The sequence below is a fragment of the Podarcis vaucheri genome, assembly GCF_965113315.1.
Source record: "Podarcis vaucheri genome assembly, chromosome: 3".
NCBI classification, from domain to species: domain Eukaryota; kingdom Metazoa; phylum Chordata; class Lepidosauria; order Squamata; family Lacertidae; genus Podarcis; species Podarcis vaucheri.
The window spans coordinates 34,581,033-34,601,678 of NC_138761.1; the positions used below are offsets into that span (position 1 = coordinate 34,581,033).

The 20,646-nt window shown below is 42.9% G+C and overlaps 1 protein-coding gene and 1 long non-coding RNA gene across 4 annotated transcripts in view; one reads left to right on the forward strand and one right to left on the reverse strand.

The window, feature by feature from the left end:
* The window catches only part of LOC309527917, an 80,449-nt gene extending 67,918 nt beyond the window's left edge, over window positions 1-12,531 (reverse strand). The window contains exon 1 of the long non-coding RNA XR_014217433.1: window positions 12,470-12,531. This is a non-coding gene — a long non-coding RNA (uncharacterized lncRNA). The remainder of the gene's footprint in view (window positions 1-12,469) is intronic.
* The window catches only part of CAPN13 (calpain 13), an 89,551-nt gene that overhangs the window by 66,868 nt on the left and 2,037 nt on the right, over window positions 1-20,646 (forward strand). For 2 of the 3 annotated variants that reach the window (XM_082214828.1, XM_082214829.1), the window contains 8 exons: window positions 747-803; window positions 2,422-2,484; window positions 4,335-4,392; window positions 5,978-6,051; window positions 9,226-9,294; window positions 10,525-10,603; window positions 14,345-14,461; window positions 17,876-17,931. In XM_082214828.1, coding sequence (XP_082070954.1) covers window positions 747-803; window positions 2,422-2,484; window positions 4,335-4,392; window positions 5,978-6,051; window positions 9,226-9,294; window positions 10,525-10,603; window positions 14,345-14,461; window positions 17,876-17,931 — 573 coding nt within the window. Of the gene's footprint in view, window positions 1-746; window positions 804-2,421; window positions 2,485-4,334; window positions 4,393-5,977; window positions 6,143-7,449; window positions 8,809-9,225; window positions 9,295-10,524; window positions 10,604-14,344; window positions 14,462-17,875; window positions 17,932-20,646 lie in introns of those variants that run through there. The other variant, XR_014217396.1, reaches the window with a different exon arrangement.

Below are 20,646 nucleotides of genomic sequence, written 5' to 3' on the forward strand. Positions count from 1 at the left end.
TCCCTGTGAGAAAAATAGGTTAAATAGCTGATTTAAGATCAACATAAGAAAGTTCAAACTGTGATTTGGTAGCTGTTTAAACTGCTTTATAGGGAGAATTCGCACTAGAAGTGGAGCAAGACTCTTCCAAAGAGCAGAATGTAGCAAAAGACAAGGATATGATGGCTGTGTTTGGACAATCATATCTTGGCTTGGAGAGTTAGGGTATAAGTGAGCCTTTTGGGTGTGCATGCAGCCCCTTCACCTCTTTCCTTCATGCAAACCAAGAAGTATTCAGTTAAATGTAGTGTCCCATTTCATCCAAACCATGGAACCATAGAACAATGGTTAACAGCTTTGGAACAAGCCGGAATATTAAGTCATGGCCACAGTTCTTTAAACTCTGAAGTATTTAATAAGTCAATACATGATCCTCTGAACATGGCCTTTAAGTCCCTTTGATTTCAGTGGGAGAAACATGCACAAATTCCTTCAGTTGAAATCACAGGGTCTCGTGTGCTTAACTTTGGGTACGTCATGCCTATAATTTAGCTATTGAGGGCACCTCGGGGAACCATACCACCAAAATTGTTCTCATTGCCTTACAGCTCCCTTATCTGTCTTGAAGCAAAGCAAAATGACCCTCAAAGGATGATCACTTAAACTGTTTTCAGGTTCTCGCCGTACTAATTCTTAGTTGAATGTGCTGTTCTGCAAATCTCTATGACGGGCTGTTTAAGATAATAATATTTAAATTCCTTTTACAGCACAGTCCTATGTACTCAGAAGTAGGTCCCAATAAGGAAGCTGGAACTTACCGCCAGGTCAGTGGGTATAAAATTGTAATCTAAAGCGTCTAAATAGGGGAAGAAGTGTGGCACAACAAATACAGGGAAGGCTGTTGTGAACTGGGCATGTGGAGAGACAGTCACAAACATGGCTACTAAGCAATCACATGTCTGGATCACAATGTGCTGAACTCTCAGTGAGTCCACTCAACTCATGTTCTCAACATGCCAATTAACTTATTTACATTGGGTAAACTGGATGATTAATCTAATTTAGGTGAAGCAAAGGAAACTACCGTATACTGCATCAAGCAACTGGCTCCATCTGGGCATCTTTGTGTAGGGAGATGGCACCAAAATGTCCCACTCCACCAAGCCCCCAAATTGCAACGAACCACCACTGGAAGTCCTCAGCCATCCATCCCCATGGCCTGGCTTCAAAGCCCCTTATACCCCCTTTTTTCTGAGCACAATGGTGAGGAAGGGGAACCTACACAACATGGCACCCACACAACTGTTTGGCAGGATGGCTGCAGAGAACACACAGTCCTTCTAGGATGAGGATTCAGGACAACCTGAGGAAGGGGAAAACTCTTCTGCCCAGCAGCCCAGGGCATGCAGCAAGGGAAACAAAAAAACACATTGGCAGCAGCAGCCTCCAGTGGCTTGCTGACTTTGCCATTGTGGTGCCCTGCAGATGCTTTGGACTACAATTCCCATCAGCCTTATCCAGCATGGCCAAAGGGAGTTGTAGTCCAAAATGTCTGAAAGATACTAGATTGGTGAAGGCTGGCACAGGCTGGGAAGCAGGAGTGTTCCACTGTCAATGGGGGCATGGCCTTGAAGGGGCACAGGATATAGCATAAGTATGCCCCTCCCCTGTACCACCCATAAAACGCCCAAAACTGTGCTGAGTCAATATGCCAGTGAGGTGTTGAAACGGTGTTGTATGAGTGTGTGTGTGTGTGTGTGTGTGTGTGTGTGTGTGTGTTAACAGCATTTGTCTCGTGTTCCACAGGCACGGCAGGGCTTCCATCAAACCCTACAGCCCTTCAGCCAGTAGAAAACATTCTTCCCTAAGTCTCCCAGCTTTGATAGTTCCCAATCTTATCCTTTTTGTCTCATTTCGTCTTTTGTTTTGCTCCATAAACCTGGCACATTCTGCCAGTGAAAGACTGCCAATTGTAGTCATCCTTGGGGCTTTCGTTTCTGAAGCCTTGCTGTTGCGCAAAACCTTCATAAAATAACACCGATTTCTCTTTCTCTGCTCCCTGCCTGATTAATACTACAGAGCAACCTTCTCTGTCCTCTGCCCACCCCAGAGCTTGCACATCCAAATTATTTGTGGTTAATCTGAGTTTAGATATAGGAGGAATGTAGTTTACATTTGCCAGAATTAACATGGGGGGGGGGATTTAGTGAATTCAGATAATTAAGGAGGGATAATTGACAATCCGAGAACAGAATTCTGTTGTATCACATTTCTTCCCGCTTTCGTACTTTTGAGGAGGTGACTGAATCTCCTTTGTGCAAATGTTGCTAACTCTAAATTGCCTGAAACATCTGTGGGTCGTTTGAATAAAAATAAGATGCTGTCTCATGCCGACTGATTTTTGTGACTGATTTTGTACGCACACACTTCTCTTTGATCCAGGTTGTGCCCAAGTGGAATCAAGACAACTCCTATGAAAACATCTTCCTAAGATATGCTAATCAGGTACATTGAATGGGGAAGGAAAAAAATTGTCTGCATCAACATGGCATGTAGAATTGGGAAATAAAAGTCTCCCGTCTTGCTCTTTATTCAGCTTTAGCAAATGCAGATCTCAGGTGGGTTTCTCAAAACTCTATTGATTTGCCAGCTGCTGTAACAAATAGGGCAAGGAACCCAGCTAAAACATAATAGATGGCTGAGGGCTGATTGCTTGAGGGGAGAAAGGTGTTCCTTAAACAAGCAATTAGCAGTAACCCTTGGCTACAAATATATGTGGGTATGTATATCATATTTTACTGTGATCAGAATTACTTCCAGTTTGCACTTGCTGCGTTTGGAAAGCAGACATCAGTCAATGTTTGGGTAATTGATTCCCATTCTTTCTGAGCTGAGCTGCATGTGTTCACAGGAGATGCTCTTAATGGCTTAATAAACTGTTATAAAGGACTCCTTGACTTAGTCAAGAGAAAAATTTGCTGCCAAAAGCCTCTGCACAATAGACCTCTCACAGCTAATAGTTATATCAATGCATAAAAGGTGAAAATGACACTGCCTGCTGCGAATAATACGCAAGGTTTGTCTCCGGGAGCAGTGAGGGCAACGAAGGAAGTTTCTCCATGGTTCGTGAGTCAAGCAACTCCAAGCTGCAGGGGCAATAGGCCAGATTCTCAGCTCTTTTTATGCCATGGTGTTATGGCAGCGTTGCAAAGGCACAACTCCATGCGATCTCGTCTACGGATACCAAAAGAACAGTGCAAAGCATTATATTTTCCTACTAGCATCTTAGAACAGGAATGGAGAACCTGTAGCCTCTCATAGCTTGTATTGATCTCTCAGTGTCCCAGTATGGCCAATATTATTTACTTTGTATTATTTATTAAATTTCCATACCGTCCTTTGTCGAAAGATCTCAGGGCAGTCCACAAGATAAATAGGCAATAGGCAAATGGGAGTTGTAGTCCAATGAACATCTTGATCTCCACAATCCCAGAAGCTCCCTGCAGCTAGTGCAAAATGTGACAGCTTAATTGTTCTTTTTGGGCTGGTATATTACCATCGTATTACGGCACTTCTGAAAAGAATTTCACTGGCATCCCATTAGTTACTGGACTAGGTTCAGGTTGCTGGTATTGGTGTACAAAGCCCTATACAGCTTAGGGTTAGGACACCTAAAAGATTGCTTCATTCCCTACATTCTGCAAGGGAGTACATCCTGCAGAGACCATCCTACACAATACTGGAATCAGGCCCTTAGTGTGCTGGCAACCCACCCTTTGGAACTCTTTCCTGTTGTATATCAGACAGGCAAGTGCTTTCTCTTTTTAATATTATTATTATTATTATTATTATTATTATTATTATTATTATTATCTTTGGGGCACTTGCCATTTCTCTTTCAAAAACCTAAAACATTGAAAATATTTGGTATCTGTCTTGGATTTGAATCAATTTTGTGTCTGTTGTTTAAAATAGTTTTTTTTTTAAAAAAAAATGCAACTGTTTTAAATAGGTTGTTCTATTGTAACTTGCTTTCATGGGATGCCTCCTGGGAAGTCATTCATAAATGAAATAAATAATAAGAATTCTTCCCACCTCCACCCCACTCCCCAAATCTCAGAAGCTGCTGGGAATTATCTAAGAATAAAAATTAAAGCAGAATCAAGCCATTTTTGGTAGAGGTAATGTAAGTGCTCAACAGCCTTGGGAATGAAGAATCACTACCAAGAATGGGTCAGGTTGCCCAGAAAAACCTCTGAGTTCTATATATATGAAGAAACAGATTGTTGTTGTTGTTTTTAAAAATATACAACTTTTGTAGCATTTGTAAGCCCTTCTCATATGTTCTTTATTAGGCCTCCTACTTGGATGCCTCACAGCTGCAAGGAATTCTGAATGAAATAGTCCAGAAAGGTAAAGTTCATTGCTGGTAGCCAACTAATTTTTTCAAGTTCTTTTTTCTTCTGTCTTGTATCCTGAACAGTTGCTAAAACACACACAAAGAGGGACATATTTTGAATGTGTGGGAATGTGAATGTGCATATTTTGCGTGGACAGGCGGAGTCCCCAGATCCTGCGCGGTCCCCCCCCCCCCGCCATGTGAAATAACGACTCATGACAACGTGCTATGGGATTAAATTGGCCACAACTTTATTAAATTTCAAATGTGGGTAGACCTTGGCTCAGGCATTGGGCGTTCTCCCTCCCCAGTCCCCAGCCGGGGACCTAGGGAGCATCAGGGTTATCCTGTGTGTGTGGGGGGGGGGTGGGCCGGCTCTGGAGAACATATGTTCAAGCAGAGATAGCCGCCCCCATTACGCCGCCGCCACAGGGGAGAGCAATGACGACCTTTTGGCGTACGGTCAAAGCCTCCCTTCAGAAACCCCTTTAACGGGGAACCCTGGTATCGCTGCCGCAAAGAGGAAGATGGACTAAAGGATTCCACCCAAGGCCTGATACCGCCAAAGTTGTGACGTTTTGCTACGGGAAAGGCGAAACCTGCCAATGCAGGGAAATTCCTTTCCGGCCCTTTAATAGCGACCTTAACGTAGCAGCGCCCGCATACCTGTGAAGAAAAGTTAACCTGCAAATAAGAAATTAACTGAGGGTGGGCAGGGTGGGAGAAGCTCTGGAGCCAAGTGGGAATTCCCAGGTAAGATCCTCCCTCTATCGTGTGGGCAGATAATCCCTCCCCTACCTGGCCTGGTCTCCTTGGCAACGCTTCCCCCAGGTGGGATTGGACAACTGACTGAGGTAGGCGGAGACCTCCAGGTATCCCACCTGAGGGAAGGCAAAGCCAAGCCTATGCTGTTGGAGCCGCTCCAGATCTAGGGGCTGCGCGCGTCCACGCAAAGGGCGCCCCCCGTTTTAAGCGTGGAGCGGTCATTGAAGTCGCATTCAAATCGTCGCATTCAGGCATTAGTTTGTAATTGGGTTAAAAACTGTGGTGTCGAATGTGCATAGTGTAGGATAACTTGCAAACATTCTCCGTTTGGAGGGAGAAGGAGGCCTTTGGAGAGGCAGTAGTCCAAACACATTTGTTCTTCAATCAACCTTTTCTTTTTTTTTACACACAGGAATAACCATAGACACATAATTTTCTTAACAAACGATAAAACATAAATTGGTCTTAACACTGAAGACCCAACCTCCCGTCTATTCCATATTTCAATTTCACATTACTTATTGCCAATACACACTTTTATCATAATTAAACTTTTTCTTAGTATATCTTAATTCTTATATATTCCTTGCAACTATTACTGAAGTTCCTCAAATGCTGCAACAGAGTTTAAATCAACCTTAAATACTCCAAGGCCCAGTCCTTTTCCAATTGTCCCTCTGGTATATTTTGCAAAATGTGACTTGTGAAACAGCATGCAGTAGTGGCACTTTGACTCCAAATTCCACGGGTTACAAGTGGACCGTTTCATGCCTGCCTCCTCCCCTAACCTCCTTATTCTTTGTCCCTGTTGCTTTCTGATTTATCCGTTTATAGATCTAATGGCCAGTCGGGGAAGCGGAGATGGATTCAGCTTCGATTCATGCAGGAGCCTTTTAGCTCTGATGGATGTATCTTTTCAACAAATGCAATAAACCTTCCTTACGCTGCCCTTCCCTGCTTTGAGTTATGGCTGTGCTTCCCACTGCAAGAGCCCCGCAAGTAAATATTTGCCATGAGATCTGCCCACTGCATATGTAGGGAATCTATAAGTGGCCAAACTCTTCTCTCTAAGGTCCCCTTTTTGATTAAATGTCAGGTAGGAAAGACAAGATCAAAACAACTCTCTTCTGAAACACCTGAAATGTTGCCTACTTCTGTAAATCACGTCTTATCAGAACCTAGATACAGTCCAATCTTCCATCCAAGACGACTTTATGTTGCGTAGAAAAGCCTAACTATCTGACTACATTTCATGCCCAGACTTGTTCCGATGTCTAGGAGAAAGGGAAGGCAAATGTGATAGAATTTATGCTCACGCCAAAGATCCCTTTTGTTCTACATTTCCAATGTTGTCTTGTTAACAGTAAAATCGCTGCGTGAACTATCTAAATAGAAGACGCAGGTAACACAGGATGAATAATAGTTCACCAGATTGTCAATACCAGCACAACCATCCCCTGAAAAACCAAACAAAAAACTGTGAAGCGTGTTTCTCTTTTACATTTGCCTGACTTTGAATATGTTGCCTATTAGAACTGGTCATCATAGCTGCTTATTTCCTTTTGGGACGAGTAGTATGCAATAAAGCACACTGTTAATCTAGTGTGGGCTCTTACAGCCAAAGTACCAGTTCAAATATCGGCCCTTTCCAGACTGTTGCACTTCTACGTATGAATCAGAAGAAGGGAACTTGCATACTTGAACATTCTCCCTTGTTAAAAAAGCAACAACCTGCAAATGGAAAGCAAACATGCCAGACAGAATTTAACCCAGTCTTTTCCTGATGTGCTAGATTTCTGAGTGCAGTGAGGAGTTCATCATACTTTTGGTGTGCATTTCTTCTAATAAGCACATTTTCCCCATATTTGCCTAATATATTGCAATTTTGTATATGTATTTTTGTATACATTTTTCGGCTGGAGAACTGCATTGCAAAATTTGGACAGATGTGCATTCCAAAGGAAGGGCAAAATTCAATTCACATATTGTTTTGAGAAGTGCTAATTAGATACTTTTGCATTAACAAACAGAACCAAATTTCTCCTCCATCCCTAGGCAATGATGGAAGTCTTTTCTGTGGAACCTGAGAGGGGTTTTGGGGGAGAGAAATCCAAATAATCAAGGAACCGTGCCCTTTTTGTTTTTCTAAATTTGTGGTTTTCAATTTCCCATTTCTATCTCTTGGGCTATGACAAGGCCCAAAGGGCATTATTGCAGTGTTTGAAAGATGTTCTGTTCCAAAGTAATTGCGACAATTATTTATTTCTGTAAATCGTTTTTAATATTCCACTATCTTTCATGTCCAGGTCCCTTAATATTTTGAACACTTGATGCATAGAGAACTAAAGATTGCCTTTAAACAAACTTGTTTGAATCTGCCTTCCCTGATAGACCAGACTTGGAATGCTAAGGTCTGTTTATGTATTTAATTAGCAGTGGAAGATCTTACACATTTTTTAATGGCGTGTGAAATATATATGGAGATACAAGCTAAATATATGTTCCCATTATTGTTAAAATTTAGAAGGAGATTCAACCATAGTAAATGAATGTATTTACTGTCTAAGCAAAGCAGGTGTTTCACATTCAGGAAACAAAATTTATTGTAGCAACTTTTTTTTAAAAAAAATTGCTTGTGCTAGATTTTGTCAGCAAAAACAATACAGCATCTTGTGGCACCTTAAAGACTAACAAACGTAATCTGGTATAAGCTTTTGTGGAACACATTCCACCACATCAGTTCCATGAAGTTTTATCCTGAGTTATAGGGGAGTATACATGATTTGAGGGATTGCAAAAGGTGAATCCAGAATAGTCTCTGTGCAAAATAATAGACAAAAGAATTGGCACCATCTTACTTCAGAAATGACAATATTCCAAAGCAAATCGGGGAACAAAGGCTTCTACAATATTTTTAAAGTGACTTTAAAGTGGCCATTCTGAAGCAAAGGAACTTCAAATGAAATCATCATGTGAATTACAATGAATCATATATGTGAATTGGCTTACCAATGCCAGGATACCTGTGTCATCAAAAACTGTTTTGTGAACTACCACAAAATTTAGGTACAGTGGTACCTCAGTTTAAGAACAGTTCTGTTTACAAATGAGTTGTTTTATGAATTCGGCAAAACCAGAAGTAGTGTCCTTCGGTCTAAGAGCAGAATCTGAAAGGTGGAAGGGCGCCGGTGGCGAGAGGTCTCATTAAGGAAAGTGTGCCTTGGTTTAAGAATGGTTTTGTTTTAAGAATGGACTTCAGGAATGGATTAAGTTTGTAAACCGAGGTACCATTGTACTTTTCTGCATTTCTTTTCCCTCTAACCTCAATCTTTACACCTTGCAAAGAACAAAACATTAGGGTATATACCTATAACTCAGGATAGTACTTTATACATCGGATGAAGTGGGACTGTAGTTTCTTTGCGGTTTTTGAAATTTAATGGATTTTAGTCATGATGTACTTGTGACATTTCCCAGCAGCCTGCAAATGCAAATTGAGCATGTCAGACAGGTTCTAATACTGCCTTTTCCTGATGTGTCCTATGTCTCTGTGCAGGGAGGATTTCTTCTTTTTTAATACAGTGGACGCTCGGGTTGCGAATGTGATCCGTGCGGGAGGCACATTCGCAACCCGCAGCGTCTGCAACCTGCAGCGCCGTGTCTGCACACACAGGTTGCAATTTGGCACTTCTGCACATGTGCAAAGCACGATTTAGCACTTCTGCGCATGCACAAGTGCCAAAACCTGGAAGTAACCCATTCCAGTGCTTCCGGGTTTCGGCGCGTCTGTATCCTGAAAACGCACAGCCTGAAGCGTCTGTAACCCAAGGTATGACTGTATAGGAAACCATCAAATATGCCATACACACACCCTGCCTATCATCTGATTTGGTTCGATTCCGAAAGTGCACTACAGCACCATATTTCTGCTGAAGCCAGGCAAAACGTAAAGCTTAGAGAGGCAAATCATAGATACTAATGCTTTGATCGTTTCCCCACTCTGGGCCACCAGCCAGTGCACAAGTTGATCTGTTAACATGCAACCCAATCAAAATGTATTTAAAACTTGACCACATCTACAGGCCAGTAATAATGGAAGACTCACGCTGCAAGAGTTTGAAAAGCTTCGGAGAAATCTCTATAAGTATAAGGTATGACTGAACTGTATGAATCCAAACTCTCAGCTGCTTCCCTGTTCTTCTTTTGGCCTTTTCCTGTTTTCTTCCTTTTCGTACTTTTTAAATAGTTAATGATCTCATTTTCCCGAGAAGAGAGGTTTTCACCCTATAACAACGTGAAACCCTCACTGCACTGTGCCACGCTGTTCTAAATGGATTTATAAACAATTTTTGTAGTTCTGATCTTATCAAACTTTACATACAACTGAGTTGCCTCTAGTACTGAGCTTCACTTATGCCCAAACCGCTTATGTACTGTTGGGTTTCTTTTATTTTTTTAAACGCCCAAATCACGATGTGTAATATACAAAATTATATTATAAAACACATATTTATAAAAGAGCCAAGGTCCATGTTGTACTATATTTGTGCGACATAGTTTTATAGTAGTATATATGAGCATTTTGTATGTATCTATTTATGTGCTGGTTACTCTTGTGAACTTTGTATATGCATATAGAATCTGTGTATAATGTATTGCTGTTGTTTAGTCGTTTAGTCATGTCCGACTCTTCGTGACCCCATGAACCAGAGCACGCCAGGCACTTCTGTCTTCTACTGCCTCCCGCAACTTGTCAAACTCATGCTGGTAGCTTTGAGAACACTATCCAACCATCTCATCCTCTGTCGTCCCCTTCTCCTTGTGCCCTCCATCTTTCCCAACATCAGGGTCTTTTCCAGGGAGTCTTCTCTTCTCATGTGGTGGCCAAAGTATTGGAGCCTCAGCTTCACGATCTGTCCTTCCAGTGAGCACTCAGGGCTGATTTTCTTCAGAATGGATAGGTTTGATCTTCTTGCAGTCCATGGGACTCTCAAGAGTCTCCTCCAGCACCATAATTCAAAAGCATAAATTCTTCGGCGATCAGCCTTCTTTGTGGTCCAGATCTCACTTCTGTACATCACTACTGGGGAAATGTATAATGCATACATGTGTAATATTATACATAAGATATTGTGTGTAATAATGGATATAACATGTGAGACTTTCTCATAGCTTTAACTGAAGAGGGGCAGGCAGAAACTCACATCTGATAAGGATTAAGAAATGAGATGGGAATTGGGGGGGGGCACCCTATGTGTATAAGCTCAACATCAAGATTTTCAGACAATTTCATCCCTAGCTATGATAATTCATATGGAAGTGACTGAATCGATATGCTAGCCATGTCCTAAAATATTATCTTGGGTTTAAATATTTTCCAGGACATTTTTGAAAGAGAAGATGAAAATAATTCTGGATTCCTATATATTTCCAATTTGAGAAGAGTAACAGAGCAAGAAGGTATGCTGAGAAAATCTGTATTTTCAGTCAAGTTTTGAAATTTGATACATCTTTGTGGAAACGTTTCTGAAACAGAAATATAGCAGGTGAAGCTTTTCTCCTGATATGGAGATTAGGAATGGGAAAAGTTTCACCTACCAAATTGGGGGGGAGGGGTCAGGTTGCCGTGACAGGTGCAGTTCATTTATTTATTTTTTAAAAAATAGCAAACAAACCCTGGTCACAAGCCCTGGATGAGACAACAATCGGCTACAGATCTTACTATCACGAATTCAAATTCTGGCGCCTTCTGCAGAATGTTGAAGATTGTTTCTTTCATGAAGTCAGAATCCATTGAGTTCGCAATGACATCTGCTGAACAATCCTGGAATTGCAACCAAGCTTCCAACCTTAACCCTTAGCTTCCCCAGTTCCTGATGTTTTGCAGCAGAGTCCTTTGGTGGCTAGATTTATATATGCCAGGGTTACCAGACGTCTCCGTTTCCTGGGGACAGTCCCCGGATTTGCAAATAAGTCCCCGGACAAATTCCATCCCCGGAACGTCCCCAGATTTCATCTAATGTCCCCAGGAAATGCAGCAGCGGCAGTCTCAGCAGCCCAGAGCTGTTGGCTCTGGCTGGCTTCAGGAGCTGCTTGGAAGTCCCCATATGATGGTGGTGCAGGGGCTCCAAGAGGCTGCCTCCACCTTCCCTGACCACAGCAACTAAGTTGTGAAGGGAGGCTTCACGCTGCCTATCAGAGCTTGCGTGCAAGCAGGAGCGGGGCAGGGATCTCTCAGTTAGGCAACAGGAAGCCTCCCTTCCCAGCTGAGGGATCCCCGCCCCCTCCTGCTTGCACGCCAAGTAGGAATGGGATTGGGGCTGCTCCGATGGGAAGGGAGGCATTGCGCTGCCTGAGAGATCCCTGTCCCCTCCTGCTTGCACGCAAGTAGCAGTTGGGATGGGGCTGCTCCAAAAGGCAGTGTGAAGCCTCCCTTCCCAGCTGAGGGATCCCCGCCCCCTCCTGCTTGCACGCCAAGTAGGAATGGGATTGGGGCTGCTCCGATGGGAAGGGAGGCATTGCGCTGCCTGAGAGATCCCTGTCCCCTCCTGCTTGCACGCAAGTAGCAGTTGGGATGGGGCTGCTCCAAAAGGCAGTGTGAAGCCTCCCTTCCCAGCTGAGGGATCCCCGCCCCCTCCTGCTTGCACGCCAAGTAGGAATGGGATTGGGGCTGCTCCGATGGGAAGGGAGGCATTGCGCTGCCTGAGAGATCCCTGTCCCCTCCTGCTTACACGCAAGTAGCAGTTGGGATGGGGCTGCTCCAAAAGGCAGTGTGAAGCCTCGCTTCCCAGCTGAGGGATCCCCGCCCCCTCCTGCTTGCACGCCAAGTAGGAATGGGATTGGGGCTGCTCCGATGGGAAGGGAGGCATTGCGCTGCCTGAGAGATCCCTGTCCCCTCCTGCTTACACGCAAGTAGCAGTTGGGATGGGGCTGCTCCAAAAGGCAGTGTGAAGCCTCGCTTCCCAGCTGAGGGATCCCCGCCCCCTCCTGCTTGCACGCCAAGTAGGAATGGGATTGGGGCTGCTGCGATGAGAAGGGAGGCATTGCGCTGCCTGAGAGATCCCTGTCCCCTCCTGCTTACACGCAAGTAGCAGTTGGGATGGGGCTGCTCCAAAAGGCAGTGTGAAGCCTCGCTTCCCAGCTGAGGGATCCCGGCCCTCTCCTGCTTGTACACAAGTAAGAATGGGATTGGGGCTGCTGCGATGAGAAGGGAGGAATCGCGCTGCCCAAGCCTCACCACCGCTGCTGCTCTTGGCCCTCCTTCTCCGCCTTCCATGCCTGACCCACAGGTCACCGCTTCACCACCACCACCGAAGAACCAACAACTCAGGGGCTGTCCAGGCTCATGGAGAAAGGAGATAGAAGCCTCGGAGGAAGAGGGAACGTGGCGGTTGAGGTCAAGGTGGCGGCCGCCCCTCTGCCACCGCCATCACTGCAGCATCAACGTCCCGAACATAGTACAGTGGTACCTCGGATTAAGTGCTTAATTCATTCTAGAGGTCCGTTCTTAACCTGAAACTGTTCTTAACCTGAAGCACCACTTTAGCTAATGGGGCCTCCTGCTGCTGCCGCGCCACCAGAGCACAATTTCTGTTCTCATCCTGAAGCAAAGTTCTTAACGCGAGGTACTATTTCTGGGTTAGCGGAGTCTGTAACCTGAAGTGTATGTAACCTGAAGTGTCTGTAACCCGAGGTACCACTGTAATTAATTAATTAATTAATTAAAGTGCCCCCAGATTCATTGAAAAAAATCTGGTAACCTTAATATAGGCAATCCATCACACTGCACAGAGAAAGCTACGGTCCAATAACACTGCCTTAGTGACGAGCATTTAGATTTTTAGATAGCTGCTTAAGCTGCATTATGCCCTTAACATGTTAATTCTTTTTCCCCTCCCCTGGGTGGGGAGTGAAAAAGAAAGTGTGATCAAATGACAGCCGCAAACTTAAGTGAGATTGCTCAGAAGGAGAAAGGAGAGGAGAGGAGAGGGGGAGTTAGGTGGCCTCTAGAGACTGTTACGATTCCTGGTGCGCAATTGGAGTGGGGGCAGATGCTCTCCGTGCCGCTATCTGAAATTTATCACTAATGTGCCGCATAAAGGAAGGTGCGAGGAAGGTATGGTGATAATAAAGGCAATAAAGTGTAACACAGGGAGGAAAATTGCATGCTGTGCAGTCCTTGAAGGCAAACAGCAAACAGTAAAGGTCTGAACAGAAGAAAGGGAGGCGTGTGTGTCTTTGTAAGTAGTATGAATATAAATATGGCAAAGTCAGCTTCTTTTGCCCCAAGAGCAGAATTCAGGGGAAAGCACAGCCCTCTTCAAGATGTGCTGCTTCTTCCTGCACTTTACAAGTCAGTAGATTCTAGGTTCCTTTGAAGAGGTTCCTTCAACCCTATAAATCCTGCATCTAATTACTGATATGCCGAAGTCAAATGAATTGCAAACATTTGTTTCCGGGCCCAGGATTATGTCATTCATTTCTCTCTCTTCCCCTTTGCCTTCTAAGCAGACAGGAGGGAAAATACTAAGCAGCAGTTTAGCACCCCAGGGATTCCTGTTGCCATTGTGAGCCCTCCTAAGGTCCTGTTCCTTCAGCCAGGGACCCACTTGACTGCCCCTTGCCATCAGTTTAGTGTTTGAGTTGCCTAAGACTGCATCCTATTCCTGGTTACCTGGAAATCAATGAGGCAGAGAAGACATTCCTGCAAGTGTGCTGTAAAGCTGTGACTCTTGTTCACCCACACAATGCTCTTTCTAGATTCTGAGCTGTTTTGTAAACTTTTTTCTTATATACCGTATTTTTCACTCTATGAGATGCACCAGACCACAAGACGCACCTAGGTTTTGGAGGAGGAAAACAAGAAAAAATATATTCTGACTCTCAGAAGCCAGAACAGCAAGAGGGATAGCTGCGCAGTGAAAGCAGCAATCCCTCTTGCTGTTCTGGCTTCTGTGATAGGTGCGCAGCCTGCATTCACTCCATAAGACGTACACACATTTCCCCTTACTTTTTAGGAGGGAAAAAGTGAGTCTTATAGAGCAAAAAATACGGTATATATAAAGGAAGTAGCCCTGATTGGAATGTTTGAGGAAGTCGACAACACTCCATTCTCTGCAGTTGGTGAACATTACTGGGCAATGTTTCCTTTTTAAATATATTATCGTCTCTTCCTTTGCCTTCTCCTGTTGCTGTTTGCAGGTCTGTTCATCAATGACACAACCCTCCAGCTGATGACCGTGCGATACGGTGACTCCTTGATGAGGATAAACTTTCCTGATTTTGTGTGCTGCATGGTTCGTCTTAAGACCATGGCAAGTAAGTTACACACAACGGATGTCCGTAAAAACATTTCCTTAGTTGCTAATACGTTTTAAGGATTTTCACTTGATGCAGTAGTTTGGCATCCATTGTTGAAGAGGTGACTCACTGACTGAATGTTCTGAGAATCAGAAAATGCACTTTGGCCTATAGGCTTCCACCATCTCTGACCATCAGTCATGCTGCCTGGGGCTGAGGGCAGGTGGAGTCCAACAATAATTGGAATGTAGATTTAAACAGAGCAATGACACAAAATATTACTGTTGTAAAATAGAGCATAATTCAAGCAATTGAATATTCCATCCAATCCAACTCCATTCCCTAAAACATGTTGTGAAGTATAAGCTCTTATTATTTGTGTGAATGTGTGTGTGTTTTGAGGAACTGCCTCATGGTTTGTTGGTTTGCCTGCCTGCAATGGATAGGCAAAGCACCTGAATGTCTGGCTTCAAATCAGCTATTTCTATTATTTTATTTATTTATTTATTTTTAAAGTAGGAATAAATCCAAGGATGGAGACATCCAATGCAGAGAGTGACCTTCACACATTTGTTTTCTAGCTTTGACCCAGCTCTAGGCATGCATAAACAATATGCTAAGTGTGACATTTGTGTAAGGATGTTGATGAGATGTGCATTTGATTGCACATCCAGTTCAAAGGGACACAGCACAAATGCTTTATGGCTGTCACTTGAATGCACATCTGAAACGTGCATCTGTCATATGCTAACAATTTCAAACAAAGGAAGTATCATGTATGCCTTCTTATACACCTGGAGCTTCTTAGCTGGTTTGCAGTTACCAAACACAAAACTTTCCTTTCCTTCCTTCAAAAGTGGACTCTTCCAATAAAGAGGCAAAATAAGGGGAGATGGTGACATGAAGACATATGAAAGCTGCACGGAGACCTATATTAAAAGGTTCTCTTAGTCTGAAGTGTGAGGTTGGAAGGTACCTAGGGAAACTCACATGGGCAATTTGCATATTGCTAAAGAAACAAGCCACTGTCTGGAAAGCGGCTTGTCTCTCTGGAAAGGGAACCTGAGGGAGCAAAGCGAATGCTCAAGCTGTGTGAGTGATCTTTGCCGTTGACTGGATTTTACCAGATACCTCTGGAAATCCAATGAGAAAAATCTCCAAGCTTTATTGGCAGAAACATTTAAAAATAAGAACTCAAACTGCAGGACTTTTCTCATTTTCTTTTAAAAAGTTTTATTAAAACTTTTCACATTGCAATTAAAACACCCCGAATCTAAGCAAAAAACAGTAGAAAAGAGAAAAGAAGAAAAGAAAAGAAAAGCACTAGAAGAGTACAGGGTCCTCTCTTACAGATATAGCCTAACTTTTATCCCATACAGAGAAAGATGCACCCTCTCATCTTTCACCTGGGAACATTTGCCTCTTTCCTCAGCCTCTCACCCTGGGAGATTTCCCCTTCCCTGCCAGGATACAGTACATTTCCAAGATAGATGCTAAAATTTAATACAATACCAACTTAAATTATACATGTTTGATAAAAGCATCTTGCATTGTCGGTGGAGGAATAAAACATAACTTCTTTAAAAGCTATTGGAAGAGAAATCACAATTCCAAGAATAAGAACCTGTTGGGGATGGGGGGAAATCCACCGATAATCTTTCTATTTTTATTTTACTGAAAGTTTAAAAACATATTATGCATTTCTTCAAACACTTGAAAGCGCTGCCAGTGGGATTTACTCAGGAGATGATTACTGATAAATGGAAATAAAGGGCAGCACATTGATAATACGAATTGATGACAGATAGTTAAATAAATAAATTAAGAGGCTCTTTAGCCCATTACTCATGTTCCCTGGAAATCCAAAGTAATAACACCTAAATCAAAAGCATCTCCCCCTTTATAACTTGCTGTAAAATGCAGGTGGAGATTAAATCGCAGTTAAGACCATAACATTAATGTACCGTTTTACTCTGGAGAATACTAGGTCTCCTAAGCCTGCAGTTTAGCTAGAGGCAGGAAAGGGATGCTTACTATATTACTGCAAAGGCTGAATGTCCCTTCTTGAGTCCATCTTCTGTATCGCCTTCTAGCTCACTGTGACTAGTAGAAAGCCACAAACAAGGCCAGCTGCTCCTTTTTCTACACTCCCCACCCCCTTTCTCACAACGGATGTTTCAAGCAGAATTTGTTTCTGCAGTGTGCATAAGTAGACATTACTTTACACAAAACGCTAGCAAAAAGAGCATGTGGTATTCATATACAGCAATGCTTTGTTTTGTTTTGTTTTTTGAGATGCTGGGTACTTTTGCGCAAGGCGCGCATTTGTCTATCTCCTTTGACACAGTGGCCCGGTTCAGACATCAGTTTAAACGATGATTTATTGAAACGAAATCAAAATCAAGCCATGGTTTCGGATTCTAGCTTTCTTCAATAAGCCATAATTTAAACTAATGACACATCCTGGTTTGGACATAACAGCAAACTCTGCTTTTTTAAAAAACACACCGGGTGAAAGTTTCCATTCTCCTTGTGGATGAACTTGAGAAAAGGGGAGGGGACACAGACAAGCCCAATGCTGGTATGAATCCCAGTTCTGGGTAGTGAGAGTGCTGGTGCACTCTGGGTCCTGGTTGTAGGCTTCTCATAGGCTTCTGGCTGCCACTGCAGGAGCAAAATGCTGGACTAGATTTGCTCTTCTTATGCTTTCATGGCTTGCCAAGACTCATTTGCCACTAAACTATGATTTAGCATCATGCATGAACTTGGCCAATGTCTCTGAGAAACAGCTGTCCTCTTAGGCGGTTTCTGTTCATTTCGGTGGTGCTTGAACACAGCTGTGGCTCCATTAGGGTCGGAGTCCAGGGCCCAACTCCAGGGCCCTACAGCCAGCCGCTCCCCCTCTCCCCACAAAAAGCAAATACCTGAAGAGACAGATGGTGGAGGCAGGCATTATGGGAGCCTCCACAGCACAGCAGGCCCACCTAAATGAGAAAGAGAGAAAGAATGTCTGAGAAAGACAGGGCTGGGTTAACTATTAAGCAAAATAGGCACACGGACCATCTGGTGCAGCTGAAAAAAAGGCTCCCACAATAACAGACTTTCCAAGTGTCCCTATTTTCCAGAGACAGTCCCGGTTTTACAGAAGCCGTCCTAGTTTCTGATTTGATCCCGGAATGTCCTGCTTTTCCTTAGGACATCCCTGTTTTCATCGGAGAAATGTTGGAGGGTATGGATTTATGCAACCGCATAGCCAAGGAGATAAGTAATTATACAACCTTTAGAAGACATCTGAAGGCAGCCCTAGATAGGGAAGTTTTAAAAATGTTTTATTATGGTTTTATATATGCTAGAAGCCACCACTTTTTTTCCTATAGTTTTACAAACTATTCTATTTTCTTGCAAATTGAAGCTTTGTTTTGTTCTCTCTAGAGGCATTTCGCAATTTATCTGCAGATGGAAGAGGAATCTATTTCACTGAAGATCAGGCAAGTGGTGCTTAATTCCATTTCCCTCTTTTCCGTTATTGTTCGTAGTAGCTTGTTTTTATCCTTGGAAACCAAATGCCTTTCCTTCTCAAATGAGATTGAAACAGGTTTATTAAAATAAAGGGGGGGGGGGGAGAGAAAGAGAGAGCACGAAACACAAAACCTAAACTGGAATAGGCATTCATAGCAGATTTTGAATGCATATTTCATTGTGTCTAGAGGTATGGATTCACATTTCAAGATTTGCCAATTTAGAAAGAACTATTCATATCAGCCAGTCCATTAAATGAAGGCAAAAGGGGGCTTAGCAACAGATTTTTATTCTCTCTTCGGTACTTAATACTTCAGAATTGAGGTTTTTCAAATGCAGAACATGATGCTTTGATGAGGTTGCTCAAGAGTGGAATTCTCACTCCAAAGTATCACCAGTAATACCTCTAGATATCTCTGTAGTTTTATACTTTAAGGAACAAATGAGAGAGATTTAATGTATTTTTAATCTCTGTTGGAAGCCACCCAGAGTGGCTGGGTACAAATAATAAAATAATAAAAGAAGTAGAAGTAGAAGTAGAAGTAGAAAGATTTAAAATAAATAAAAAATCACCATATCTGGTGAATTAAGCATTGAGGGAGAAAATTGCATTTTCAGTGTGAATGTTACATCTTACAAGCCACCCAAGATGTTCTACAAAGACATGTCAATGCAATTCACTGTCAATAAACAAACAAAAGCCCCCAAATCTTTGGCTAGCGGTGGCCAGTGTGGTGGGGCAGAGTTTACCTTCCAGTGCCAGCCACTGTGATTTTCCTGGATGGGGCTAGAATGGGTCAGAGTGGAAACGAGTTGAGGTTCTGTGGATGCACCAACAGAAGCACTGGATTGGCTCTGCCAGGATATCCACACAGCTCCAACTTCAGCACTGCCCTGCTCTCACAGCTGGGGAGGGGAGGCTTAAACTTCACCTTAACAATCAGAAAGAAGGTCTGGCTCATTAAACAGCAAAATAAAACTGAAAAGGTCACGTCCAACAGACTTAAATAGATGTATTAATCCATTTAGAACACCCTCTACTGACATTTTAGCTGTCTAAAGAATAGCGTTGAAGAATCATAAATCACACACTGTTTATTTGGATCCAGATTATTCTATGGTTCTTTATATGTTGTGGAAATATTATTTTGACATAGGTTTTGTTTATAGACTTGTCTGTTTTAGTTATTGCATTACAGAGTTCTTATATTCTGGATTTTTGTTTCTTCCCATCTTTTTTACTATAAGGTTCAGCTCCATTTTTATATAATAAAATTGTATTAACACATTTATGGGCAGCACAGATACTATTTTTTGTGTATGCATAGTCTGATTATTAAGCTTATTTAAGTCTGTTAACTTCATTTTGTTCATTTGTTTGTTTTACGTTAAAGCTCTCCTCCTCAGCACCCATGCCTTTTATTTATTTTGCATTTCAAAAACTCACAATGCAATTGCTAATCACATTGCCATTACTGTAATATATATTTAGGCTCACTGACCTGGTACAGGCAACTTCTAGTCTCCCCTGTAGCAGCCAGTCCAGTCCACAAGCGCATGTGATTGCAGTTCTAGACGTGACTATTTTGAGTGTGGAGGAAAACCATCTCAAGCGTGGCAAGGAGGGGAAAATGTGCATCATTAAGGTTTCAATGACAGCCTCAGGAAAGTCACAGGCTATTGAACTAACGTTGGGCGCTGGCTCAGCAGTCTCTATGCCACCTGATTCAATCTACTTTCATTACTTAAGAAATGCACCATTTACTGAACTACAGTTGGGCTGTTACTTGGGAAAACAGGTTCCTGTGTGCAACTGCCTGCTTCACATGTAACTTTTGGTACGTGCTGTATACCTGCAGAGTTTCATGTTGCCCCTAAATGCCCTCTTAACCTTGGCAGAGATTTATTTCCTGCAATTAACCTCAAGGGTGTTAAGAAGCACTTTGGTTCCCCTCAATCACAAAATTGTTGTTGTTGTTTAGTTGTGTCCGACTCTTTGTGACCCCATGGACCAGAGCACGCCAGGCACTCCTGTCTTCCACTGCCTCCCGCAGTTTGGTCAAACTCATGCTGGTAGTTTCGAGAACACTGTCCAATCATCTCTTCCTCTGTCATCCCCTTCTCCTTGTGCCCTTCATCTTTCCCAACACCAGGGTCTTTTCCAGGGAGTCTTCTCTTCTCATGAGGTGGCCAAAGTATTGGAGCCTCAGCTTCAGGTTCTGTCCTTCCAGTGAGCACCCAGGGCTGATTTCCTTAAGAATGGATTGGTTTGATCTTCTTGCAGTTCATGGGACTAGTCATTTTTTTTATTAAAAAAAAAACCTTTTAATTTTCGTTGAATTTTTTTAATGCAATAAAACGAGCATCCAGAGCAACTGTGTACAAAGTCTGAGTTTCATGGCCATATAATAGCAATACTCATAAGACTGAGACATTGAGAATGGATGCATTTCAACGGGACTTAAACAAGATTAAGGTCACAGCCACACCATTGGTGAAATGTAATGTAGCACTAAGAAGATGGTTTCACCAGTACATGCATTTCTGCTTGCCAAAGAAAACACTCCCCCCACCCCCATTCTGGGGGTTCTCCTGATCCTACAGATGATTTGTGAGGTGTACATGGTGGAAGAGGGGAAGGGGAGAAGAGGAAACCCTCGAGATCCACAGGTTCCCCATCCTTG